Below are 27,250 nucleotides of genomic sequence, written 5' to 3'. Positions count from 1 at the left end.
GACGGGTGGATGAGGTGCTGAGGGGCATGGTTTAGGGGTTGTTAGGAATGGTTTGACTCGATGACCCAGTGTGTTCTTTCCAATCTAGTGATTCTGTGATTCTATGATTCTCTGCATCTATGACAGACTGGCAGGTTAGACTCCTAGAGTCCTATTGTGCACATGATGCGCAGTAAGAGGGTGAGTGGTCTGGGCTTGATCAGCCAGGGAATGCTGGGGATCTAACTGCAGTTTTCTACTGTCTACATAGGGATTACAGTGAAGATAAAGCCAACCATCTCCCACAGGTGCCCACAGAAAGAAGATGAGGCAGCAGTCAAGTTGTGACAAGGAAAATTCCAAATGGATGTGAGAAATTTTATCCATGAGAGTGCTAAAGCACAGGAACAGGTTGCCCAGACGGTAACAAAATCTCTGCCTTTCTCTAACTTTGATGTTAGCCCTGTTTTGAGCTTAGGGTTGGACCATATCACTTTCATCTGCCCCTTCCATTGTAAATTTTCCCATTATTTCTGTAACTATGACTGAAGCTGAGCAGGTTTAGAGAAGAATATATGGAGGAACACTACTCCACGTACAAAAGAACGTTAAAGTGTGGAGCTTCTGCCTGGAAACCTTACAGCACAGATCAGATCATAGTGCCTGAACAGATTAAGCTTAGGAAGTCACTGACTGAATTTGCCTCTTTCTAAGAAAATTAGTGTCTTTGTACCAAGCTTGCCATTTATGAACCCCTAGGCCAGTGAAGGTCTTATAATTACTCCCCTTCATTCTCCTTCTCCTCATCAGCCTTGACAAAAAGCAAGTGAAATCTGTCACATATATTTGTTTAGGGATGTTGACTCTTTTTCCTCTGTCAAATGAGACTTGCTGTATTTATAAGCGGATTGGAGGGATTAAATTAAAAAAAAAAAACCAAAGAAAAAGAAAGAATGTTTTATTTCAAATGTCGTTGTACATCAATATTGCACCTTATAGAAACACTTAAAACAAGTACACATGCAAGTGTATACTTGTTTCCAATCCTCAGCCATACACAATCCAGAATATGATATAGAAAACAGTGAACATGCACTTGTTTGGGTTTTTTTTCTGATCAGCAGAACAGAAGTGTTCAAGTTAAACTAAAGTGAAGTACAACCCATACAAAGCAAACCCTCATTTTAATTAGATGCTGTGACCTAAGCAGGCAATTTTGTGAAACGTGTTGTTATTTAGCATCACATGTTGAATACTTACTGGTGTATCAGCTTTTACCAAGCAAGATTCCCTTCTCCGTTCATCTTCTAAATGCATCTGTAGATAGAAACTAAAACAACTCCAGTAATAACATATGCGCTACTGTGCCAGGTGGCTGTAACATGAAGATTAACTGAAGTCCTGTCCTTCCCACTTCCATCATGATTAGTAGAGGCATATATTATGTCCAGGAGCCACTGGTGTTTGCCTTGCTTGGGCAAACAGACAGGAACCAAATGACAATATAAAACCATCAACAAGCCAACAGAAGACCTCACCAAGCAGCCATTCTATTTGGGGAATGCCCCTCATAGTATGAATTCAAAACAACACCAGCAATTTGCGGATACATTCTTATAGCCAGAAATAAAACAAACAACAGTAAAACACCATAACTTTAAGGAATCAGCACTCAAAACAAGTTTAGCAGATGTGGCTAAAAAAAACCCCAAAGAATAAAGTGTCCATTATAGAAACTGCACCTTGTTAACTAGCAGAAGGATCAAGTGCTACATCACTACAAATTTTGTCTCATGGCCAATCTTACCCACCGTAAGAACCTAGACAGTTTGGTATAGACACCATATTTGCCTTTCTTTGCACATCCTTCTCCCCAGCTAACAATTCCAGTAACAAAATAAGTATCCTTATATCTGGTTACATGGGGGCCTCCACTGTCTCCTTGACAAGCATCTTTTTGCTCTGTATCATAACCAGCACAGAACATGTTTTCTGTTATTGCAAAGTTAGTGGATTGCTTGCAAGTGTTCCTATCAACATACGGGACTTCCAGCACTTTCAGTTTTTTCGATAGCCGTCCACCTTCAAACTCACGCCCGAAGCCACTAACTGTCCCCGATCTTTGGTTCATCAGAACTTCATTAGCAAAGTCTGCTTCTGGGAGGCATGCTGCGATAATGTACTCAGAAAACTTTATAGGCTCCTTCAGCTTTATTAAGGCTATGTCATTGTCGTAAGTCTCGGCAATGTATTTAGAGTGAACAAGTATTCTGTCCACTGTATGCATCGTTTCAGAATGTTCTTTCTTTTCTCTGTCCACTTCACCTGTATAAAGGTCATTAACATGGAGATGGCATAAGAAATTAAGAACATGATAAAGGAAGAGAATAGTAATAGCAATTCCTAACGTTTTGCCTAAGCCTTTATATCATACAAGTAAACTGTAAAAATGTATTGCAATACTTATTAGCAGCACCTGCATCAGTTTCAGTTCTGTGCTTTTGTCAATGGAGATTTTTGTAGCAGTTTATATAAAGGCATAAACCGATTCAGCTTAACTATTGAAACTTGGGATGGAAGCTCTTACAGGAGTAAGAGCCCAGATTACATCAGAGAAGAGAAATTGGTCTACGTCAAGATCAAAACAGTGCAAATATAAAGTTGAGTTGATTGAGTATCAAGCTTCAAGTGAAGTAGTAATAATTTAAGTTTCTTCTTTCTCTAGTCAATGTTCTACAACTTTCCTGAGTGTTCCTGCGAAAACATGTCTGTATGCTTCATATGCGCCAGGAATTACAAGTTTTCTGAAGCAGTACTACTTTGACGGATAAAATGCTAGCCAACACTTCTAGAACATTTGTTCTTAATCACTTCCGAGTAGCTAGTAAAGAAGGGATGCACCATTATCACCTTCCACAACAGTTGCATCTCTTATTACAAAGCAGGATTACCACAATAACAAGAAACCATAAAAAGCAAAACAACAACAAAAAAGTAACAAACCGTAACAAGTCAAGTAATCTGAGTACATCTCACACAGGATTTAAAGCACAGATTAGTCTGCAACACATGCTCAAACATCGCAGGAGTAAAATAAATAACCACTTACCAACAACAACTTTGATTTCTTTAGATTGGTTCATGCAATGAGCTGCAGTAAGTATAAAATTTTCATTCAAAATAGTTCCGCCACAAAACTCTTCCCCTTCTTCATTTAACAGAACAGCCTGCAAAAGAAAAGAAGCAAGTGTGGAATTAAAAGAAGCAGTTTAACTTCAATGAACTATAAACAGCTAATCGATTTCTCTGCACACTACATACATGCTTATGTACTGTTCTGCAGGTGTATATTGCATATACATGTGCATATGCTACAAATTGGCATGTACTGCTACACGCTTGTCCTTAGATGATGTATATGTTTGACTTCCACGTCACCACACTCACAGTGATTAGCAACGTCTTTCAGGAACAAGACACCAACTGACTGAGCAGGGAGAGTGCAGCCCCCAAATCACCTCAACCCTTGGACTTGCCACCCCAAAGATTCCTGTCCAAATTCTGTTCCTGTTTGGCTCCCACTTAATGTCCCTAATACATGAACTCATTTTGGCTGGTCCAATCTCAAGAAGAAAACTTTAATATGAATGCATATTTGTGAAGCAAATGCATGCTTTATCTGACATGCTCTCAGGGATACTACCTAAATGGACCACTGTCAGACAGAATTGGAATATAACCTGCAAAAATGACACTGGTATGCTAGCACAACTCAAAAGCCCTCTCTGGTGACAAGTTAAGCAGCACCATTGAAAATGGCATACAGCCTTTCCTTTTGACACTTTAAGGCTGCAGTTAGTTAGCAGAACAGCACATCTAGGTGGCTACATTCAAGCCATTTATCTACCTCCAGCTACAAATGGCATACTACACAAGTAACATTCAGAAGGCAATGAAGTTAAAATGAATGATTGCACAATTTCCCTCAGAAGCAGGTTCTCCGTACACGCAGAGCACAAACACCAGACTTACCTGCCATGGACATTCACCAAGAAGACACTCATCACCACCTACTATTCTGGTAATGACATATGGAGTCTTGCTACCTGTTTCATTGCCAGGGCGGAGGGTTGGGGTTTCTGTGGTAGTAAAAATGTCCTCCTCCAAACTTGTTCCATTTGTGGGAAAGACATCTTGATCAGTAGTTACATTGCTATTATCAGCAGGGAAAAGAACTGACCTTTTTTTTCTTTTCACAAAAACTTTTCCGCAAGGATACTTAACTGTAAAGACAGGAATGTTTAAAATTAGAGATGGACAGAAATACTAGCACAAGAAGAAACTCCTTGACAGCACCATCTCACAACAAATCAGTTAATGCAGCTGTCCCGTTTTTAAAACACTAGCAAAACCTTGGCAGATGCAATGAAGGAGGAGGACAGGAGGGTTTGAAAAATGGAAAACGTTCTGTAGTACTAAAACTTGTCCTAAGTTTCAGCCTCTGGACAGTGTTCTCAAAGTATTTAAAAATTAAAACATCAACTTAAATTTTTTACATTGCTACATTTGTGTATTTGCTTTTACTAAAACCATCTTAATTAGGAAACTGACTGAAGTGTTCTAGGAATAATATGGCTTATGACAGCAATTTATTATTAGTTATAAAGAACACAAACCCCAATATTGTTGAGTGTATGATTGACTTATCCCTCCCACTAGGTTTGTTGAAATACAACAAAAATGTACAAATGCAGATAGCATTAATCATGATTATTTAGTGTCATCAGTTTGTATTTGATTAGGTTAAATAAATTCTAAAGTAGAAAAGTTTTGGTGAGCTGCTATTTTATATGAAGTGTAAGTGTTTAAGTAAATCAGATATAACTGCAATATCTTTTGGCCTATAAACGGTGAAGTTCACTCAGGTAACTCTGTCAGAGGCATCTTGAAAAAGGTTCCAAATCAGCTCAATTTTGATAAGTCTGTCACATACCCTCACACATGGAAGGCTCTGGAAATACAAATCAATTGGTCTCATAGTGTTAAATCTATGTCACGTTAAATACCGATGGCTGAAAAGTCATTCTTTAACTGTGAAAAAAGTATCACCACCATTTCTATTTGTTTATTTTATGGCATCATACCTGATGAAACACAGTGTTTGCCATCCTCTGCTAAAACATATCCTTTTGCACAGGAACACAAAACACCCTTCTGTGCACTTTTTTTGATGCTGCAGAACTGCTCACAGTCACCATTGTTTATTTTGCAGTATTTTGGTATGACTGAAAAAGATGTAAGTTTGGAGAAAACCTGTAAATAAAAGACTGACTTCACAGAAGACCTCAAAGTTTACCAAATTAAACCACACCCTTTAAAGAGGATCTGTATTTCCACCTGTAAAACACCTGAAGCACATCTTACTAACAACATGAGTAGCTAACATTAGCTTATGCCTTACAAAGCACACATATCCACCACATGAAACATACTTGCCAAGTCCAAGTGGGCCCAGTGGCCACGTCACGGTGAGCTTAAAAAAGCACAAAATGACAGTAGAAGAATTAATAGAACACTAATAGAGAAGTCCAGATATCAGTAAATCCTCACAGGATTCCTTCCTCCTGCCTAAAATAACTCAACTCCTCATCATCTCCTTCAGCTCTACGTCTCAACTTCAGTTCCAAACCCTCCACTTTATTTCTTGGCTACTGACACGTGCTCCAATGACATCATTAGGTTAGTAGCTGTATGCTACAGAAGTGAGACTAGGGAAGAATTTATGTGCAAAAATTGATTCCTTGCAAAGCTGAGAAAGTCTCTGCATTGTCTACTGAAATCTCCTTTCTTTGGCTCTTCACTGCTATGAGTTGAACAGGGAAGCAGTAATTCTGAGCTGAGATCAAGGCTCTTTGTCGTCAGTTATGAAAACCCCATACTGCTTAGTTTTATCATCATGTTTTGGGGATTGAAGCTTATGTGAAGAGGCACTACCATAGGGAAGAGGGTTTCTTTGGAGCAAGACTACCTTCAGAGCTTTCAGTAACCCTACCCAGCTATAAAGTCACTAGGGCTTTGTGTTTCTGGCAAAGTCCTCCAACTCACCGTTGACTGTATTTTCCCAAGAGGCAAATAATGCTTGTTAAGAAAAAGTTAACTCTCTATGTTCCAGCTCCCTGGGAAATTCACTGCCACAGTTCTCTAAAGCAGAAACGTACCAAATTCACAGTTCTTGCCTTGATAACCATCCAAACACGAGCAAGTGTAGGAACCAATTCCATCTTTACAATGTCCACCATAGTGACAAGGATTTGAGCTGCACTGGTTCCCATCTACAAAAACAAAAAAAACCCCTGAATTATTTTAAAAGCGCAAGCATCTTCAGTGAACTCTGAAGGGGTATTAGTATTAATAAGCAATCTTTCATCTTTCCTTCTAAAATGTATGCTCTGTGAGTTGCCACATTCCACATGGAACAAAGAGTATAAATGAAATCATTCCAAACCAGCAATGATTCATATACATATCCTCAGTTTTGCAATCCGGTTTTGGTGGCTACTGTATGACAGGGTGTACACTAGTCTTTTTTTTTGTAGGAAGACAAAGTGATACATCATAGTGTGAGTATATATCATTTACAGTGAAGGCTGTAAACGCAGACAGCATATTTATATATTGCAACTACTGCCTAAAGATATTAACCTTTTGGCTTCTTGCATTTCCCTACAACTGCATAATAATGACAACTCAATTTTTATTTCTTTAAAGGTCATCTCATTCCTTATTCCTGCAGTGATGTTCATTTAAAGAAACAGAAACCAGCATATTAATCAGAATATAAACAAAACAAAAAAAACCCACTTTTCTAAGCCCTGAGAAATTAATGTGTGCAGGTCAAATTCCCATTTTCTGCTGATAAGGTACCAAATTGTCCCATTGTATCCGTTGAGCTATGAACTTGAGCTTCAAAAAATTAGCATTTACCTCACACTCGCCACATCTACACTGTGATCTCCCACATTGGAAAGGTAGTTTTGCAGCCTTTCTTGCTTTCTGTGACTTGGACACAACCAGCTGACCTGATTCCAGGGCCCCAGCCAGATGTATCTCACAAACTCAGTTGCACATAGGACAGTGAGGGTGCACTGCGCTTAGAGGGATGTTCCACCTATCAGCCTTTTCTCCCAACTCCACAAAGGTACCAGACTCCTGCATTGTTGCTTGCTGCCACAGTCTCTCTTATCTAGTGACCTGCTGTAACAAACATGTTGCCTCATCACATGACCTAGCTGGGCTCCTCTGCACCCTTTGATAAGAAAAGGAGGATATCCGGAGAAGTCACACTAGCTTAATAATTCATTGCTTTGAATAACACATTCTTCAAATTTCTGTGTTTTAACACCTTTTCTACCCCTATTTGGAGCAGCTGGAAGAACAGCAATGCCCACAGAAGAGACATGATGCAAGACGCTGCTCATCGTAAGGATCTAGTCTGTCGCCTGCATGGTGGCTCTCACCTGTGACCTCATCTGCTGCAGCTTTATCTGACACAGGGTGCATCAGCTGGGCTTTGTGTGATGCCCTCACAACTCAACATCCCTTCTGTACCTGCACATGGCCAAAACCCAACAGTGCTTCAAACGCTGAATCTATATGGCCCATCACAGAGGCACTGAAGGCTCATGCTCATCCTCAACAGAGGGAAGGCAAGACCACCATTTACTGAAAGAATGGCAGATTCGAGGCCTGCAGCACAGCGCCTGGTTTCTGTGTCCTCTGCAGTGCCAGAGCACTCCATCCTGTAGAGTCTTAGCTAAGCAGCATCCTACTACTAGGAACCATACTTGTTTGTTTTTTCCCTACACTGTAGTCGCCACTGTGGTGATGAGTTCTCTATGAATATTTCATAAAAGCATTGCAGAATGCACTACTGAAAAAGGAAGTAAGAACAAATGGTTCTAGTACTTGGCTAAAGGTTGCTGTGGTTTTCAATACTTCTGAACACCAATAAAGCATTTGTGGACTGTGGTTTAAAATGTATTAAATTGGCATTTCCTCTAAGAGCACTGGCACTGACGTTCTGCTGCTTGCGTTCTCATGGAAAAATGGTTTGAAATTTTCCACTCCTGTTCACTACAACACTGACGCAGGCTTTGCTTGAAATTTCAGCCTGTAGGTTGCAGAGTTCATCCCGCGCTCAGAGTATTGTGAAAGTCTGCATCTTCTTCATGGCAACTGTCTTCAATTTTCTGCAGACTCCGAAAGACAAAGCTGAGCTGTCTTTAACATTTTTGAGGTACTCCCCGTAACACACAAGCTGGACACATAATTTCAGAAGAACATGTTACCAAACACTAAAACATTATAATCACTATGCAGGGACAACTTTTTAATCACTAGAACTAATAAATACAGCATAGAACTAACAAATACAGCATAGACCTTTAGGAAAAAAACCAGAAAATATGGTTATTTAGACATGTTATTGGCATGTCTTCCTTAAATGTCAAACAGTTATGTAGAAAATATATCCCACAAAATGCTCTATAATTTAGGATTCAACAATGCTCTGGCATGGAAGGTGACATGAAACTTGCAAGCAACTATGCAATACAGCTTAAAAACTGTGTGTTGTCTACAGCATTTTAGCACCACCTTCATCTATGACTCTTCGCATCTTGAATTCCCCTGTCTGGGGCTGCCCCTCTGGAGGACAATTGACCAGCAGAGTCACACATCTGGTTTCTGCTTCTCACTGTCCTTTGCATGCAAAGGGCCACTACGCTTTTGAGAGGACAAAGATCACTCCAAGAACTGGAGGCAGCTGAACCATGCCTTCAAATGAAGCGTCTGGGTTCAAGCAACAGCAAGGCAGTAAATCAGGTTCCTTCTTCAGAGGAAACACAAAGTGAGGGTGTCCCACAGTGAAAAGAGAGGAAGCAAGGGAGCAGGAAGTGGTTACTTAAGAGGTGCATCCTTTTTAACTTTGCAATAAGAAAGCTTAAGTCTCTAAATAAAGACAGAGTATTTCTTACCTACATAGATGTTCCAGAATTCCTCCTACAGGTAGGTGTGGGAAAAAGGGGAACAAAAAGAGACAGAAAGAGTTAGATGAGAATTACTGAATTCCTCAGAAAAATATTGTTGCTTTCATATAGAGAATACTTGCAGTTAACTATTGTTAAAACGGATACTTAAGTTACAGGCACATACAATGCCTTGCAGCCTGCTACTAACTTTTAATAAATTAAAACTGTATGATCCATCTATAGTGACCAGCCCTCATATATTTTTCTGAAACATCCAAAACTCCTAAGAAATTTCCTGACGGGACTCACTCAGAGTAAGGCACTGGTTTCCTGTGTAATTGCATCTTTCCAGCAGTTTTAATTGAATTTAGTCACATTCCTGAAATGAAAAGTTGTCAAGTCCCCCTCCCTCTCTTCACACCCCCATGAATCAGGGCCTCAGAAATCCTGAGATTTAAAAATATTTTGTCTGATTTGTGTTCTCCTTTCTTTTTGCACTGAGGACTCCAGGTATACTCTTTGCCCATGGAAGTCCTTTTCAGTGACAACTGGTCACCAGGCAAAGCAGGCTGTTTCTGCTATGTCTCAGCAACTCTTATGCTTTGAAGTACCCTGGTGATGCACCCCTTACTACCCACCCAAGTCATGTTGGGGCCACTCCAAGAACATTCTGGCCATCAAGTAATCCTAAAGTGAAATGAATCTGCTCTTTAGTTCAGTTTCAGGGCTGTTCTTAACAGCCACATAGCTACAGCCGATGTTACCATTTCAAATATTACCTTTCCAGTCCCCATAGTTGCCCAATTTCCTTAAGTCTGCCTTGAGCTTAGGAACAGATCACATTTCTGTCTAAAGGTAAACAGCCATCAGAGTAGGGAAGGTGACACAAGAGTCACACATCCAAACTTCATCCCAAGTGGGCAATTTAACATTAAGACATATAAGAACTGTCCAGACTACACATTCTGTCCATTCCAATACTGGAAGGACAGCCACAAAATGATAAGCACCACAAAGCTGCTTCAGATAGGTTCAACAAAATTCTCCCATGAAGCTCCATGTCAGCATTTGCATTCTCAACCTTCCTGCGGGTTCTTCACCTAAGAACCCTTGAACATAGTCATGACACTCAGCTATGCCACCCAGTTATAGTGAGCATCATTTCTAACATGGGTTGTATCAAATCATTCAAAGGTCAAATACTTCACAGTGGCAGCTGAACAGATCAGAACATATAAAAGAACAGAGTCTTTAACAGGGGCTGGCCATGCAAGAGCTAATTAACACTGTTATTGTACGTTTATACCTTAGCCATCCCAACCACAGTCAAAATCACTATTTATTCTTCATGTTAAGTGATTGGGAGTAACTTTTGAGTTTTGATGCACAGCTCAAAAGACCTTAACACTGTTTTGCAAACATGAAATAGAGAGATCTGTTTCATATTAGTTCATCCTTACAGTTTTCTCCCGGTCTTCAAAGGCTTCTCTTGCTTCTTCTTTCGAGCAGCGTTCTTCATTGCATTCTCTTTCAATATTCCCTTTCTTCAGTTCCTCCAAAAATGAGTTAGCACGTTTTGATCTTTCCAAGAACTTGTCCGCATTTTCTTTCTTGATGAACACTAGCGAACAGTGAAAATGACATAGACAGCAGGTAACATTTGGTAGTGGTAAAGAGTCATTAGAAATAAATGAAATAGAAAGAAAACCAAAATAGACCCTTTCACTGCTCTACCCGTACACAACATTACCTGTGAAGTCTTCACACAGACTGACACATCTCAAGACCTCTCAGAGCAGTCTCTCTCTGAGAATCAGCAACTCCAAGATAAAATGTAGGCCCCCAAAATTTTCTCCTACTGCTTTTAGTCTTGAAAATAAGAACATACACTTTACTGCTGAGGGCTTATATTTCTGTTTCTCCTACTCAAGATCCCAACCCTGAACAGAATGACTTTCCCTGAAGTCCAGGGAGACTGCATTCCTTGATTCGATTTTAAAGCTGACAGCCAGGCAACATCACCAGCTGCTCCAGGGGCTTGCGGTGGAGAAACTAAATGCCACATGAACTCATGAGGCAGTAACACATCTACTGACAGGGGAGAAAAGCTGTTTCACAGTCTAGGCATGTATGAGTTCTGCTGCCTTTCACAACTCCAAATCCAACTGTGCAGCCCTGGGGTCTTCCTTCCCTTTTAACACTTCCCAGTTGCCTGTAGAAATGTTCCTGCATTACTGATATGCATGCAGGTAGAGCTAAGATAGCTGCATTCTAAGCCTGAACAAAGAGCAGAAGTAAATCCATGTCAGCTTCAGCAGGAAAGTACAGCCTGAGGGCAGTTTCCTGGGCTGTTTTATTTTTTTAAAAGCTTGGTGTGACAGAAGCATGAGAACTGCTGCCTTCCAGTTCAAGATGCAGGCAGTTGTTCATTTAAACTGAAGGGTCAGAGGCATTAAACTCAGCTCAGTATCAGTATTTGGCTGTGTGAACAACAGTGTTACTCTCCAAGTGACTTGCGCACACCCTACCAGCTAGGAAAACCAGAAATAACATTGGCGTAAATAAATTGTCAATTACTCTGTAAAAAGCATGCTCTCTAGGAAAGGTTGTGGAGTCTGAAAGCTGGCATTTAATTATGTAGAATTTAAGAATTTAAAGAATTTAAAGAGACAAAATACTTGCCAATCACAGACTGGAGTGTGGAAGATAGTGCTGCAGATGGGACTCGAAAGCCAATGGCTCATGCTCAGTGATCAGCTTGCATGTACCTTTTGGAGCATCCTTCATGTAGGTCAATAACTAAACTAGCTGACAGTAATCACATACCCTAATATCCTCAAAGCAAACACAATGGGGACTCCTCTGCTTTCACTGAAACTGGTGTATCAGCAATAGCGAGCCCAACTCTTCCAGAATATTTATATTAATCAATCTCACGGAGCCCATGAATTCTTTGGAGCTCCACTTATTCTCAAAGCCTCCTCATCACGAAGGCTTAAAGCAAATGCTTGTAAATTCTGGCTCAGCGACTATTAGTTCATTCACCCACTATCTTATTTGCCCTTAAATCCCTCTCTGCAGCGACAGGAAAGTGACAGGACACAGCTGGTGGGGTTATCGCCTCTATATTCCTTTGCCTCTATATCACGCGCCTGAGAGGATGTTTTTGTACACTTGAACTAGCCAATTAGTTTTCTGAGGCTGGTCATTCTTTTTCCCAAGCCTTCTGTCATGCTTCCTCCTTTGGAGACATCAAGGAGCAAGAGGCGTTGGTCAACTGAAGCAGGACGTTCCAGAAACGTGTGGAAGACCTCATTTTAAAGCCTAAGCGGGTTGACTCACTGAAGGAAGAGTTAATGGCTTTAGAAAATCCACTTGCTGATGCTGCTCTGGACTTGGGTGTTGTCCTAGCAGTGCAGAGGGTGGTGGGACATTGTCCCCCCACTGTACCACAACCCCTCCATAGCCAAGCGCACACAAACGAGCCTCAAACAGAGGCTTCTCCTCACCGACGTGAGCATCTCAGGCTGTGAGGGCAGCTGCCTACCAGCTAGGAACAGCGGGGAAGAGCCAGCAATTCCATTTTATAGGGGAAAACTTGGAAGGTGCCTGGGACACAGCATCCTTGGGGGCTCCAGTATTCAGGGAACACTGGGGAGGTGCCGGGGGCTCAGCATCCGCGCGGGCTCCAATACTCGGAGGCAGAGCTCGCCCGTCTCTCGGCGGGGTGCAGAGGGTGGCACAGGTGCAGACAAGCCCTCAGGTGTCTTGGAAACCGAGCCTCCAGGGAAAACCATCCCGGAGCGCCATCCCCGGGGCTGCGGGATCTCTGCTGGGAGCGCAGGCTGCGCGCCTCTCGCACCGCGGGGTTCGAGCTCCCGACCCGCCGCCGCCACCGCCTCCTCCCTCCGGGCTGGGAGCAGGGGGAACCCCCTTCTCCTTAAACAAAAACAAAGAAAGGTGCTGCCTTACCCCCTGTTTGAGCCCGGAGCTCGCCCGGCAGCGCCGCGCAGAGCAGGAGGAGCAGGAGGCGAGCGGGCATGGTGGCGAGGAGCCCGGGACGGGGACACGAGCCTTCACTCCCGCCGGGCGAAGAGGGACTGAAGCGGCGTTGCTTCACCCTGCTTAGAAATAGCGGAAGGGCTGGGAAAAGGGGAAAAGCCGCCGCCGGATTCCTCAGCCCGGGGAGGGGGGGCAGCCTGGGGAGCCTGGGGTGCCGGCCTGCTTAATGGCATCTGTTCTGTGCGGGGGAGGGGATGCCCGGGCTGGTGTCACTCCGGCAAAGCTGGAGAAGGACTATTCATAAAGGCTTGTGGGGATAGGACGGGGCAGAATGGGTATAAACTGGAGAGGGGCAGATTTAGACTAGACGTAAGGAAGAATTTCTTCACCATGAGAGTAGTGAGGCACTGGCACAGGTTGTCCAGTGAAGCTGTGGATGCTCCATCCCTGGAGGTGTTCAAGGCCAGGTTGGATGGGGCCTTGGGCAGCCTGGTCTAGTGGGATGTCCCTGCCCATGGCAGAGGGGTTGGAACTAAATGATCTTTAAGGTCCCTTCCAACCCAAACTATTCTATGATTATATAAAGCCAAGCTCCCATCCCAAACCCAGAACACTTCCCACATCCCAACACCAGAACCTGCTGGCTCCTTTGCTTTCAACGCCCAGGGTCCCGGCACCTTGGCTTGGTGGTCAATGGGAGCTGACCTTCATCTACCTTTTTTGGGGCACGTTTCCCTTGGTGAGGTCTCTGTGCCTTGCAGAGGCCACGTCTTTGGTGCTCCAAGAATCATAGAATCACCAGGTTGGAAAAGACCTCTTGGATCATTGAGTCCAGCCGTTCCTATCTGCCACTAAACCATGTCCCTGTGCACCTCATCTACCCGTCTTTTAGATACCTCCAGGGATGGGGACTCAACCACCTCCCTGGGCAAAGAACCACCTGCGGTTGGGTCTCCTTCATCTTCTTGGCTTGCTTGAACAGGCTGCTGTATTAAAAAAAGACCTAAACCCCAGCTTTGTTTGAAAAAGTCAGTCTGTGCAGTCCTTAGTACCTAGCTTTTTATCCTTTTTTCTGCAAGATGATGATTTGTTCGTAAATGTCGATATTTACACAGGAATGTTACAGAGAAGAAATCATCCTGTGGAGCAGGGAAACCCCAAAACCATTCTAGCTTGAGGGGTCTGGAAGCATGATTTTGCAATGTTCTGTGCCTCATCTCCATGAAAATGAGGTTTTTATTTGCTGGTCACTGCTCCTTGTTGCCTCCCCCTGGGTGTATATTCTGCTGGCACACATGCTTTCCTTTTAGGAGCAGTGAGAACACCTGAGGTATGTTCTCACACTGAAAGACGTCTGTTTTCTCAGGTCTCTACAATTTGCTGCTTTTCCCAGTTCAGTTCTCTACTTATATGAGTAGTACACCACTCTTCTATGTCAGTAAACAGGTTACAGGGTGTTCAGTATTTCATGGTGTATATACCTTTTAACGTCAATGTTTCCCCTAATAATAAAGACTGGTCATTTGTAAGTGTCCTGTTTGCTGATAAGCTTTTGTGACTTAGCCGATATTCAGCATGATCTGAATGAATCCAAAGTATAGGTCTTGCTTGGGAGAAACTGTTTTCCACCTCTTGGTCGGTTTAATGTAAGATCTTCCTTTCCATTGTTTTCATGCTTAGATTAGAAGATACATTTTTCAATGGTATAGTTGACGGTGCTTTCAGAGCTCTTCAGGTTCTACCATTTATGCATTAAGGCTTTAGAGAATGGTCTTTGACCGGTGTTTTATAGACAGTCAGACAGTTATCCTATTTTAGATCTTAGGACAGAGAGTACAGTTTAGATTATACTGGACAACAAGTTAAACAAACATTCCCTTTCATTTGCCTTCTTCGGTATCGACAAGCATAATACCAAGAAAAAGATAAGATTAAATCAGTAGATTTCTTTACCACTTATACATATAGGGCTAAATATTGGATTTAGTAGCCTTACTGCAATAGTGCTTGGTAGAAGAAGACTAAAATCAAGTTTTTGTAGCAGAGCTGTAAATGTGGTATTAGCTTTTTCACAGCTTTCTTGTCACAGAAACTCCTTACAGTTCCTCCCTCTCAAATCTATCTGTTGCCACTGCAAATGTTGGAAAGAGCTACTTTAACATGAGCTAAAATAAACAACTTTTCTATTTCTTCTGCTATTGCATCATTATATTACAGGACTCATCAGCATAGGAAGTTGTGAAAGCTAGAAGCATAAACGTGTTCAAAGGAGATTGCACACATTTGTGAGCAACAGGTTCATTCATGACTATTCAACCTAATGCAACTTCTGGCTCAGGAAGTCTGTACATCACTGATTACCAGAAGTTGAGAGGGTAGCTGGAGGAGGGATCATGATATGCTTGATGTGTTACTGACAGCATCTGGCCCTGTCCCTTAGCAGAAATAGATGCAGAATGAGAGGGACTCTTGAGTCCAATTTGTTACAGCCATTCTGTGCTTGCTTGACAAGATACACAATTTTACAAACAATACCAGAAGAGAAGGTGTCTTATATATCCAAGTAGGCATTGGGCTTGTTTCAAGTCATTTATGGTCGTGTGGGTATCACATGTGTCACATATCTAAGCTAATGATGGAATTTTTCAACAGGAAAATGGCACAGAGGGATTGAGGGGCAATAACACAATCTGGAAACGCACTGGTTCAACATCATTAATCCATGTGCTTCTTCAACCAGTCAATATATTTGGATACCCTTGTGTAAACCCCATAGCTGCCTTTAACAGCACAGCCCTTTCCCCAGCTGACAATGCCAGTCAGAAACCAAGTATTTTTGTACTTGGTAGCATGAGGTCCACCGCTATCTCCCTTGCAGGAGTCTTTAACGCCAGACAGGTCTCCTGCACAGAACATGTTCTCCGTAATATTTAAATCAGTCTCCTTTTCACATTCTTGTGTCTTTACACGTGGCAGATTAACTCTCATCAGAACAGAAGAGGTGGCACCTCCATCTAGTAGGCGTCCCCATCCACTCACAGTGGAGAACTTGATGGAGGACAGTTCATACACTGCAAATCTTTTTTCAGGCAAACATATAGGCACCACATAGTCAGTGAGATTCACAGGTGTTTCCAGTCTCAAGAGGGCAATATCATTATTGACTTCTCCAGCTGTGTATCCTTCATGTGTGATTATCCTGGCAACCCCACTTTCTTGCTCGGTTTTCTCATCGTAATTTATTGCGTGTTCACCTGGAAAAGTTATTAATTGCAGGTCATGTCAGGTAGCCCCTTGGTTCCTCAGAAGTTTGCAGAGATACGGGGTTTCTAGTCTGACACTTAAGGACAAATCTCTTATTCTACCAGCTGGCACTTCTGGTCTTTTACATGGGTTTGTCAGGGTGAGAAGTTGCCGCCACAACCACAGCTTGATAACACGAGGAGGGAAGATACATACCCAGTCTCACTCGAAGCTGTTTATGATGAGTGTACTCCAAACAATGAGCTGCAGTGACTACCCACTCTGGGGAAAGCAGAGTACCACCACACTTTTCTTTCCCATTCTGTATTATAAGGGCCTGCCAACATAAAACATGTTTATATCTTATATCAAATTTGCAGTTGATCTGAATCTCAGTAGTCAGGTTTTATATTGCTTCTTTCTGTCATTTTATGTAACTTTGTTTAAGAATACGGTGCTGATTGTCTGGAGAATTTAGGAGGGAGGACTTCCTATTGACGTTTTCTCTGTCTTGTAGGGGTGGACCACACCTATTATGACCAGGACCATATCCCTGCAGGCTGCACCTAAAATTCTTGCCAGCAGTAAGGTTAAGGACGAAGGGCATTTTTTATAGATTTCTAACATAATAGATTCAAAACAATGACTTTAAGATGGTGGTTTCATAAAGAAATAAAATAAAAGAAAATGAAATGAAAGATTTCTAAAGACTCACCTGCCATGGACATTCACCTGGAGGACAGATTAAACCACCTACTATTCTCCCATCACTTGCTTTTTTGTTTGCCAGCACTGGTATTTTTCCACATGGGTATTTCACTGGGAGAAGAAAAAAAAAAAAAAAGAAATCAGCAAGCATGATTTTATTGAACTGAATTCAGAGCAAAATGTGTAAGACTGGTTCTTACAAATGTCTCCAGTGAACTTATATTAGCTGAAAAACTGGTTTGGCATCTGAGACTGTGGGATTTTCATAAGGAATTTAAAGAACCTCAACAGGTAAGTAGTCTTTTTCCTTGGAAACAGCCAGAAATGATTGCAGGAGTGCAAGTCAATAGATCAACACTGACATATATTCACATACCGCAGGTGCTTGCAAACAATATACCTGCTGAAGATATATGTCAGCACTGTGAGGGTAGGCTGCAGGCTGGAGAGCAGACATGACTCTGTCAAGCCTTGTAGTCTACATATTTACTGCGACCCTGCTGACTTTAACTCAGTTGTACCAAGTGCGTAGCATCCTCCATATGATGACACATGGGTTTAAACACAGGATATGCATCTTGCTATCCCTTGTTTGTGTGGACCCAAAGATCATAGAATAAGAATAGAATCATAGAATAGAAACATGGAATAGTTTGGGTTGGAAGGGATCTTAAAAGGTCGTTTAGTCCAAGCCCCCTGCAATAAGAAGGGATGTCTTCAAGTAGATGGGGTTGCTCAGAGCCCCATCCAACCTAACCTTGAATATTTCTAAGGAAAAGACATCTATTATCTCTTTGAACAACCTGTTCCAGTGTTTCACTACCTGCATTGTAAAAAATGTCTTCCTTATATCTACTCTAAATCTACCCTTTTTTAGTTTAAAACCATTACCCATGGTCCAGTTGCAACAGGCCCTGCTACAAAGTTTGTCTCCATCTGTCTTATAGGTCTCCTTTAAGTACTGAAAGTCTGCAATAAGGTCTTCCTGAAGCCTTCTCTCCTATGGCTGAACAAGCCCAACTCTCTCAGCCTGTCTTCATAGAAGAGGTGTTCCATCCTTCTGACCATTTTTCTGGCCCTCTTCTGGACCCATTCCAACAGATTCATGTCTTTCTTGGGCTGACAGTTTCAGAATTGGACACTGTCCTGGACACTGGGTTCTCACGAGAGCAGAGTAGAGGGGCAGAATCACCTCCTTTGACCGGCTGACCATGCTTCTTTTGACGCAGCCCAGGATATGTTTGGCCTCTTGGGCTGCAAACACACATTGCTGGCTCATGTCCAGCTTTTCATCCACCACTATCTCCAGGTTCTTCTTTGCTGGGCTATTCTCAATGCCTTTATCCCTCTGCCTGTATTGATACTGGAGATTGCCCCGACCAAGGTGCAGGACCTTGCGCTTGGCCTTGTTGAACTTGATGAGGTTTGCATGGGCCCATATCTCAACTCTGTCAAGGTCCCTCTGGATGGCATCCTGTCCCTCAGGTGTGTGAACTGCACCACTCAAATTGGTGTTGTGTATAAACATAATGAGTATGTGCTCAATCCCACTGTCTATGATATTGCTGAAGATAATAAAAAGTACTGATCCAAATTTGGAGCCCCACATCACACTGCTTGTCAACAAGTCTCCATTGGGACATTGAGCTGATGACAACACTCTGGATGTGACCATCCAACCAATTCCTTGTGCACAAGAGTTCCCCAATCAAATCCATATCTCTCCAATTCAGAGGGAAGGATGTTGTGGGGGACTGTGTCAAAGGCCTTGTGGAAATCCATATAGAGGACAACCCTAGCTCTTCCCTTACCTACTGATATAGTGGCTCCATCACTACAAGGGGGCACTAGGTTGATCAGGCAGGACTTGCCCTTGGTAAAGCCATGCTGGCTGTTTCAAACCACCTCCCTGTTTTCCATGTGCCTTAGCATAGCTTCTAGGAGGATCTTTTCTGTGATCTTCCCAGGCGCAGAAGTGAGGCTGACAGGCTGGTAGTTCCCAGAACCCTCCTTTCTACCCTCTTTAAAAATGGGTGTGATGCTTCCCTTTCTTCAGTCAGCAGGTACTTCACCTGACTGGCATGGCTTTTCAAATGGAGACTGGCTTGGCAACTGCACCAGGCAATTCCCTTAGGACTCTGGGATGCATCTGATCAGGTCCCATAGACTTATGTTGCTCAGGTTCCTCGGGTGTTTATGAATCTGTTCTTCTCTTACAGTGGGAGGAACTTTGATCCCCTAAGTCCCTGCCTATGGGTCCGTCCACTTGAGAGGTGTCGGAATAGAGATTGACAGTGAAATCAAAAGTTGTTGAGCACCTCAGCCTTCTATTTGTCTGTTGTTACCAGTTTACCAGTCATGTTCATCAGAGGGTGGGGGGTGTACCTTTTCTTTGACCTTCTTTTTCTGGTTGACATATCTGTAAAAGCACTTATTATTCTTTGTCCCTTGCAAGTTCAGCTCCAGCTGTGCCTTGGTCTTCCTGACTCCATCCCTACAAAATGGGGCAGCAGCCCTGTACTCTTCCCAGGATACATGTCCCTGCTTCCACTGCCTGTGCAGTTCCTTCTTGCCCTTTTGTTTGGTGTGCAAGTCTTGATTCTGCCATGCGGGTCTCTTGCCTTCCTTTCCTGATTTCTTCCACCTGTGGACTGAGACCTCTTGCGATCTATGGAAAGGCATCCTTAAAGATCTATTAACTCTGTTCTGCTCCTTTGTCCCTAAGGGTGTTTTCTGTGGTGGGTCCTGTTAACTAACTAACTCCTTGAAGAGCTGGAATTTTATTTTCCTAAAATTCAGGGTCTTGATTTTACTCTTTGCCTGACCCATATCTCTCAGGACTGCAAACTCCACGAGTGCATGATCACTGCAGCTCAGGCTACCTCCAGTCTTAACATCATTGATTAGCTCACTTGCATTGGTGACCATCAGGTCCAGTATCACATTCCCTCCAGTAGGGCTGTCTATTACCTGGCTTAAGAAGTTATCCTCAATGCATTCGAGGAGTCTCTTGGATTGCCTACAGCTCACTGGGCTACTTTTCCAGCAGGTGTTGGGGTGATTGAAGTCCCCCAGCAGGACAAGAGCCTATGAGCGCAATGCCTCCTGTAGCTGAATCTCCTAAAAGAGCAGACACTATGTCATCTCATATACCTCCTGACAGACTGTGCCTGAGTTTGCTTGAGTTCAGAGCATCCTTGATTCTTCCAGAGTGCACATCTCAGTCTAAGATTCATTTTTAGCCTGAACAAGCATGTGAAGATTGCCAATAAGAGAATCAAATTTTAAGGACTGAACATGCGACAGAGCTGCACTACAGAGGAAGCCTTGTTTTCAATACATCCTTCACCCAAGAGAGTTTTCCTTTCAAGAAGAAGAAGGGGTTTTTTGTGTATCATATGGCTGTGCTGTAACTGAACACACTACCCCTTACATCCAGCAGTCACTCTGTGACAATATTGTGAGGATGAGTGCTCATCCTCTATCACTTTGGGACCAGGACCCTATAGTCTATGCTGAGTAGAAACCGACATCTCCACAGATCTGTAATAGCCTGCACGTGCCGATTACCTCAGCTGACTCAAAGACAGCATCGAGTTTGTACAGGTATATGCAAGATATGGAAAAGCCGGACTCATTCTTCGGTGGCAGCTGGTGGAAGGTCAGCATAGATGTAACACAAACCCATCCCCACTAATTCTCATCTCAGATTTGGGTGCTCAAAAGGGATATTGTAAGAGATGACAAAGGGACAGTGAAGGGACTGTCTGGCAGTTACACAGTTTTGTCTTCTTACAGCACACGGCCAGTGCTACAGGTATTTTGGTCCCCAAGAAGCAAGCAGCAATAAATACATCTTCCTTGCAGGGGAAGGCATGCTGAAAAGCCTGTGGGGAGTATTGAATTTGTTGTTCGCAGCTTCTAGCAAGAGCAGCTTCGCCATCACATGATATTGCAGAATCTGCTAATAAGGGATAAGCACATTACTAGACATTGTTTTGTAATGAAAATGCTGGTGTTGAGAGCTAGGTTGTCATTAGCAGTTCTCTGCATGAGTGCTCCACTGAGGTGCGTGTAGGGGGGCACTACCCCTTCAGAATTACTTCACATGCTCCCTGCAGTTCTGTCCGTTATGTTCATGTCCCCAGGGGTCTCTCTTTCCCCTCTGCTAAAGTAAATGAAGTAGGCATCTGCAACAGAGTCAGGTGCCAGTTCATGTATTGGAAAAAATAATTAACTTGTGCTACCTTTATCCCAGCTGAAATTTACCTTGTTAGATGAGTGAGAGAACTATCTAGCTGAGTGTATAGAGGAACGTCCTACTACACAGGCAGAAAAAAAAAGAAAAAAAAAAGAACTGGTATTTTTCTTTAGTTTTAATGGGCCCTATCTTCTCTGGATCACTGTGCTGAAATAAATATGGTAATAAAATCTGTAGTCTCAAATTCAGATTACAGCTCCAACAGTAAAACACTGCTGGCCCCAGAATATTCTCACGCAATGAATGTAAACTGAAGTAATAAAGGACTTGAGGCCCAGAGCTCCTCTATCCACCAGAAACCCCTCAGCCTTACCCCAAAATCCTTGACTACCTGCTGCTGTGCTTTTTCTTTAGACCACCCGGGCATGGGCTTATCTCCACTGCTCAGTTCCTCTCTACTGTACAGTGCTGAGAGCTTTCCCCAGGGAGGAGACAGGGGTTCAGTTCCCTCCTTGGTCCTTGCAGGTGGAATGTTCAAACACAAATTTCCCATGCCCCAGAAAAGTGGACCGCTGGGTCCAGGAAGGAGGGATTTGAAGTGCTCCCTGCTCACTGCGCACACTTTCCCAACTGCTTTTCTGGGGTGTTTAACTTCCACCAGAAGCCCAAGCCTACTGCGCTGGGTTCCACCCTTGAAGAAGAAATGGGGCGCTGGTGGCTCGGAGTTATTTTGCACTTCTTGATGTGTGTGTGTGTGTTGAAAATTCTTCTTCCAGAATTGGCTTAAGCTTAGCATCAGGCTGATTGTATCTTACCTTGCGGAATGCAGGATACACCATCACTCGCTAAAGTGTAATCGTCTGCACAGAAGCACACTCGTATTTCAGACTGCCGGTCAGTACAGTACTGTTCACAGCCACCGTTGTCATAAATGCACTTCAGTTTGTCAGCTATGGCTAAAGCCAGAGAAAGAGTATTTAGGTTTCCAAATGTGGATTTTGGTGCTTACCACGAGTCGATTGAAACTTGAAATGTTGACAGGGAAGCAAGGCAGCAAAGCAGATTTCTGTGATTTATGCACAGAAACTGCATGAAAAACACCTTCCCTTTGGCAAAAGCAAGGCAGACCTGGATGTCCAGGGATTAGGGAGGAAAAAACTATGCCTAAGAAACATACGCGTAAAATTCAATCAGTCTGCCTTTATACAGCATCTGTGCTGTGGAGGTGTTAAACTGTGTGGTAAGCATTGTCATATATGGCTGAAAAGTTATAACTATTTTGTATTTTGCCATTTGGCTGAAGGATGCTCTGGGATGACCATCAAGACTGCCTGGTTAGACATGATGAGTGCCTAGTCCTTGTTCGGGCTCAGCATGTTCTGTATAAGTGTAACACTCGGTATGTAGTGCCCACTGAAATAAATGGAATTAACCACTGGATCTTTCCACTTGGGCTTTGTATGGTGTACATGTGGCATAGTTCTCATGCACATTCTGCACCAAGCTTTTAAGTCAAAGTAACTTTAGCACTTAGGTAGGGAAAAAAATTCCTCCTTTTCTCTCATACTATGCAAAAAAAGCAAAAAAAAAATATTCTCAAAGTCATCATAGGGTGATAATTACCTGAGTGCCTTGCAGTGCCTGATTACCAGCTGGTTAGATCCATCACATGGCACTGCAGACAGCATGAACAGTAGCTGTGACTGCTAGAATGATGCAGATTGCTAATGATTGCTACTGTTTCTCTCAATGCCTTGCATTTCAGTGAATAATGACATTTTTATTTTGTTAAGCTATGCCAGAGCTGACCTTTTTCACAGCTTTTGCCCTCATATTCGGCAGGACAGCGGCACACGTAATCCCGAAACTGGTCATCACAACTCCCGCCATTCTGACAGGGGTTGGAGTCACACTGGTTAGGGTCTGTAAAAACACGCAGTGTCAGTCCAGCTCATGAAAAGACCTGCAGCAGCGGGAGAGTTTTCGCAGCTGCTAGAACATCCCAAACAATCGTACCGGAATAGATGTGCCAGAACTCTTTCTGGAAGAAAAAGATGCAAGAGTTGATTAAAGAGAAATAAACATAGGTTAAGTCCTATAGCCCTTGTAGTACCAGGATTTATAGGCAGCCACAGTGATGCCCCTTTGCCTTTATAATTTATGAAATTTGATACCCACAAAATAGTCTACATTGTTTCTCACATTCAACATTATTTTTATCTACTGATAGAGAAAGGCACTGTGTTACACACACAGGCAGGTTATGTATCAATAGCCTTTGTACAGTTGAAATGGCATTGACTGAAACAGATGTTGTAAAATACAATATTTTAAGGTATGGTCAGGCCAGGAATTACTGGGGGCCTGGGAAAATGACTGAGAGAGCATCCCCATTTCCACCATCTCCCAGATCAGTACTGCCTGGGCCATGAAGTACACTGTCCTGCAACTCATTCCTGCTGTGTATCCCCCTATAAATGTAAGAAAAAGATGCAAAGAGCAGGACACAAAGTGCTTTTTATTTTAGCTCTCATGGGTTAAAGTGTCAAAGCACACCCTTGAATAGGGGGAGCCCATTTGACAGCGAGTGCTCACCCAGACCCACGTTACTTACTGTCCTTTCATCATCGTGGTAAATCTCTCTTGCTTCCTCAAAGGAACAATTTTCTTCCATGCATTCTCGCTCCAGTGACCCCAGTTTTAGCTCTTCAAAGAAGCTGTTGGCTCGTCTATGTCTTTGAAAAATGGTGCTTGCCTCTTCCTTCTTAAGAAAGACTGAAAAATAGTGTCATGTTTGTCACACAGCTGCACTCTCCAGATAGAGAGGATGGGGGGGATGATTTCCCCTGGAGGATTTTCTGCTTCCCAAGCTTTTTCTGAGATGTTTTAGAAAATAAATGGGCAAATGTGAAAGACCCTCCTTTCTCTGGCCTGCCCCCAGGTGAAGTGGCAGCACATGGTTACTGAGCCCAGAGCTTAACAGAGGATGGTGTGTTACTCTGGTGTTGTATGTCAGCGACTCCTAAGGTACCACTGCATGTCATATAGTAGATCTCAAGATGTGCAGCATGATCCTTTCAGCTGAAAAGCATGTGTGGCTTTATCTAGCACTGATATATATGGTGACACCTGATGACAGGTGGACCACTGTCATCCCTAACTCCTTAGTGCTCCATTCCTCAGCAATGTTACATCACACCCCTTCACTCTTTGGACCTGCAGAAGGGACTGACTTACCCACCACTAGCAGACCATGATTTAAAAACCGCTGCTTTAATATATTTATCTTCAGTCCTCCTCTGTAAAAAAAAAAGGCTACGTGAAGGAAGACTGGACAATACTGTATGCATTTCCCAGTGGAGCCTGTGGATGGCTCCTAGCTGCTCCCAGCACCATAGACCACAGCCACAGGAGGTCTTCTCCCCATGCATCTCTGCAATTCTTTGGAAAGTCATTGGGTACACAGGTTCAATAGCAAACGCGAGCAGTGCTGACATCACGGAGTTACATCAACTTCCAACTGACAGAAGTGTGCACTGAAAGATCTGATGATATTGTCACCACACTGACCTGCTTCTCATCTTCAGGACGCAAGCACATCACACAACTATGCCCTCCTAGTATAATTCACCATAATGATCAAGAAATCCCAGTGCTGCAGTGTACTTTCACTCCATGTACAACATAGAATAAGTCTTGAAATAATTAATTTTGCATTTTTTCCCCTCTCCCATGTCAGTAGGGGTTCTGGAGCTTCATAACAACAACTTCTATTTCAGTGCTTTTAACTATTTCACCTGGGATTATGGGTAGATTTGGAAATTAAGGCTGCACATACGGCCTGCCTTTCCCCTAGGAGATTCTCCATTATGTGAAGCCCGAGAGAGCCGGAGTTACTTCCTACCTACCAGAAGGGCCCTGAGGTGGTCGCCAAAACCAAAACTCGTATGTGTCCTCACTGACATGCAGACAAACATAAAACCTGGTGAGGTGTCTCCAAACATTTGTGTCTAATCTGAACATTTGCTGAATTACATGCAAAATAATGTTAATTTCCCTATATTTCACAGTTACTTGAAGGAATACAATAATGTGTGGTGGGCACTGAATTTGCCCCAGGGTGTTTCATAAACATTTGTCCACTGTAAGAATGTCAGCTGAATCTTTCCATTATGATTTCAAAGTCAGGCTGTATGCATTTAATATGGCTTTCTTTAATGGCTGTTAATTAACATTACACTGCAGAAATATAACACATCTATCAGTGCACAGACACAGACTCTGACAGAGGAGCCTGGGTGCGTGGCTGAGGACATCCTCCTGCTTTTATTTCAGCCTTCTCCACTTATTTACACTGGAAGGTTTTTGACTTTGCTCTGTGGTTTCCAGCTTTGTTCACTGCAGTGTTGGAAACCCAGTCAATGCCTAACCGGGCATCTGAAAGCACTGGGGCTGCTTTATTAATCTGGGAGCTGATTTTCAGACACATACTGGAGCCCTCAAAGAGATACCACCTCACTGCCTTCCACTGCTGCTGAAACAAGGTGGACCCTCACTTCTTTAATTTCTCATCAGCTGAATGCCAGTCTATTGATTCTTTGCTTTGAAGAATTCTATAGTTCAATAAGAAATAACAATAAATCCAAGTTCCTTTTGTCACGTAGTGGGCAGACAGCTTACAGTACACCTGCTGTTTGTGCAGTGAGAGAACAGATTCATTTAGCAGCCTGCAGTGCTTCTCCTCAGTTGGCAAAATAAGCAGGTATATGCCAGCACTGAAAGCAAACAAGAGCCTTAGAATAACTCACAGGCACAACCAGAGGCAGGACAAACGTGCAAGAGCGCTCAAAACTTGCAATGAAAAAAACCTAAGTAACGAGGGAGAGGTCCATTGCCGGTAAATATAATAACAGCCCTATCCTGTGACATACCTGCATCCAGAGAAAGAGGAATCAGTAGCGGAAGGCAAAGGAACAAAGCCACGCACTGCCTGGAAACCATGATGAACCCTGCGAGCCAGTGTTCCAGTCATGTATTGACATTTCAGCAAGGACTGTTTGGTCAAAGAGCTCAGATTCAAATGCGCAGAGCCAGAGGAGGGGCTGGTGAGTCACAGAAACAGAATAAGATCCATGACAGCCCAGCGAGCTGAGCAGAAGGGCACATGCAAATCCTGCAGTGTGCTCTATTCACACAAGTGAGAGCTTGGTTTTGAAGTGCCCTCTCCTGACCTGTGCAAAGGCTGTGCGGACTACACAGACCGTGCTGGTTACACAGGCTGCCACCCTAGGCTTTCATGTTCCACCTAATGTGCCTTTTTATTTGAAACATAAATGCTGGGACCCTGCATCTGTATGACTGGCACTAACTTGGCCACGTTAGCCTCTCCTACAGAGAGCAGAGATGTGATATTTATCTTGAATCAGTAGGCAAGCTACAGCCTTTAGGTGCTTTTTGGGGTATGATCACACCACTGACATCTGTCTTTTCCCATTTCTCTGTCCTCATCTGAAACTCTGCACTCCTGGCTGAATTTGCTTGGAGACACTAATTAACCAGCAAGAAACACCCTACACTGTTTTTCTCTGTCTTTATCGCAAGACTCATGTGGACTGCCCGGGTTGTACCAGCTGGAAGGGGTTCTGACTTGATCCATGTTATATTTCATTAGCAACGACAGGGACTTGAGGGGCTAATCTGCAGACAACCTTTTATCTGGAACACAAGCAGTCCCGATTTCATGTAAATCAATTAAATGGCATCAGACTAGAGAGCTGACAACATTCTTGGGGAAATATTTACTTAAGATAGCAGTGAGGTAAAGAGCGTGTTTGTCTACGAGAAGGGAAGAGTTGCCTGAGGGCTGGAGTATTTTCAAGGCCATCCTCCCTATTCCGTGTGGAAAGGAAGAAGAGTCAGCTCTGCATCTAAACACTACAGCAAAGAAAAGCAACGGCTGGGTTTTTACTTCGCTGCCAAGACTCAGCGTATTTCCCTGCAGAAGTTGTGATTGCTTGGGAAAGCCGGGATCCTGGCTGTTGTTTGCATGTGGTCCTGTTTAGTGGTGGTGTGCACAGCTGGACATCCT

The 27,250-nt window shown here is 43.1% G+C and overlaps 2 protein-coding genes across 3 annotated transcripts; both read right to left on the bottom strand.

The window, feature by feature from the left end:
• Positions 1-920: 920 nt before the first annotated feature.
• F10 (coagulation factor X) lies at positions 921-13,240 on the bottom strand. The gene is made up of 8 exons (XM_009557876.2): positions 12,981-13,240; positions 10,469-10,629; positions 9,015-9,039; positions 6,198-6,311; positions 5,124-5,264; positions 4,012-4,262; positions 3,089-3,206; positions 921-2,304 (listed from the first exon to the last, which is right to left on the bottom strand). The coding sequence occupies exons 1-8, from the start codon at positions 13,048-13,050 to the stop codon at positions 1,757-1,759; spliced, it is 1,428 nt and encodes a 475-aa protein (XP_009556171.2). The 5' UTR covers positions 13,051-13,240; the 3' UTR covers positions 921-1,756.
• Positions 13,241-15,559: 2,319 nt separating this feature from the next.
• On the bottom strand, positions 15,560-26,321 carry F7 (coagulation factor VII). 2 transcript variants are annotated; one of them, XM_054056611.1, is made up of 9 exons: positions 26,094-26,321; positions 24,400-24,461; positions 23,777-23,937; positions 23,179-23,203; positions 22,972-23,085; positions 21,978-22,118; positions 16,969-17,072; positions 16,470-16,590; positions 15,560-16,264 (listed from the first exon to the last, which is right to left on the bottom strand). In XM_054056611.1, exons 1-9 carry the CDS (start codon positions 26,192-26,194, stop codon positions 15,726-15,728), a joined length of 1,368 nt encoding a protein of 455 aa, XP_053912586.1. In that variant the 5' UTR covers positions 26,195-26,321; the 3' UTR covers positions 15,560-15,725. The 2 variants fall into 2 exon arrangements, with proteins under 2 accessions (XP_053912586.1, XP_009556170.2); XM_009557875.2 differs by lacking the exon at positions 24,400-24,461 and having other exon boundaries at positions 26,094-26,304.
• Between the last annotated feature and the right edge of the window lie 929 nt (positions 26,322-27,250).

This window comes from Cuculus canorus, chromosome 1 (genome assembly GCF_017976375.1).
Source record: "Cuculus canorus isolate bCucCan1 chromosome 1, bCucCan1.pri, whole genome shotgun sequence".
Classification (NCBI taxonomy): Eukaryota; Metazoa; Chordata; class Aves; order Cuculiformes; family Cuculidae; genus Cuculus; species Cuculus canorus.
This window is presented reverse-complemented; position numbering and strand designations above follow the sequence as displayed.

Excerpts from the sequence above, each read along its gene's own strand:
- F10 (XM_009557876.2), bottom strand. The coding sequence starts at position 13,050 with ATGCCCGCTCGCCTCCTGCTCCTCCTGCTCTGCGCGGCGCTGCCGGGC. Across the intron at positions 9,040-10,468 it reads TTGAAGACCGGGAGAAAACT|GAGGAATTCTGGAACATCTA; the intron begins GTAAGGATGAAC and ends ACCTACCTGTAG. Across the intron at positions 3,207-4,011 it reads TTGGTGAATGTCCATGGCAG|GCTGTTCTGTTAAATGAAGA; the intron begins GTAAGTCTGGTG and ends TTTCTTTTGCAG.
- F7 (XM_054056611.1), bottom strand. The coding sequence starts at position 26,194 with ATGACTGGAACACTGGCTCGCAGGGTTCATCATGGTTTCCAGGCAGTG. Across the intron at positions 23,938-24,399 it reads TCATGGTCTGCTAGTGGTGG|TCTTTCTTAAGAAGGAAGAG; the intron begins GTAAGTCAGTCC and ends ACTATTTTTCAG. Across the intron at positions 23,204-23,776 it reads ACCACGATGATGAAAGGACA|AAAGAGTTCTGGCACATCTA; the intron begins GTAAGTAACGTG and ends TTTTTCTTCCAG.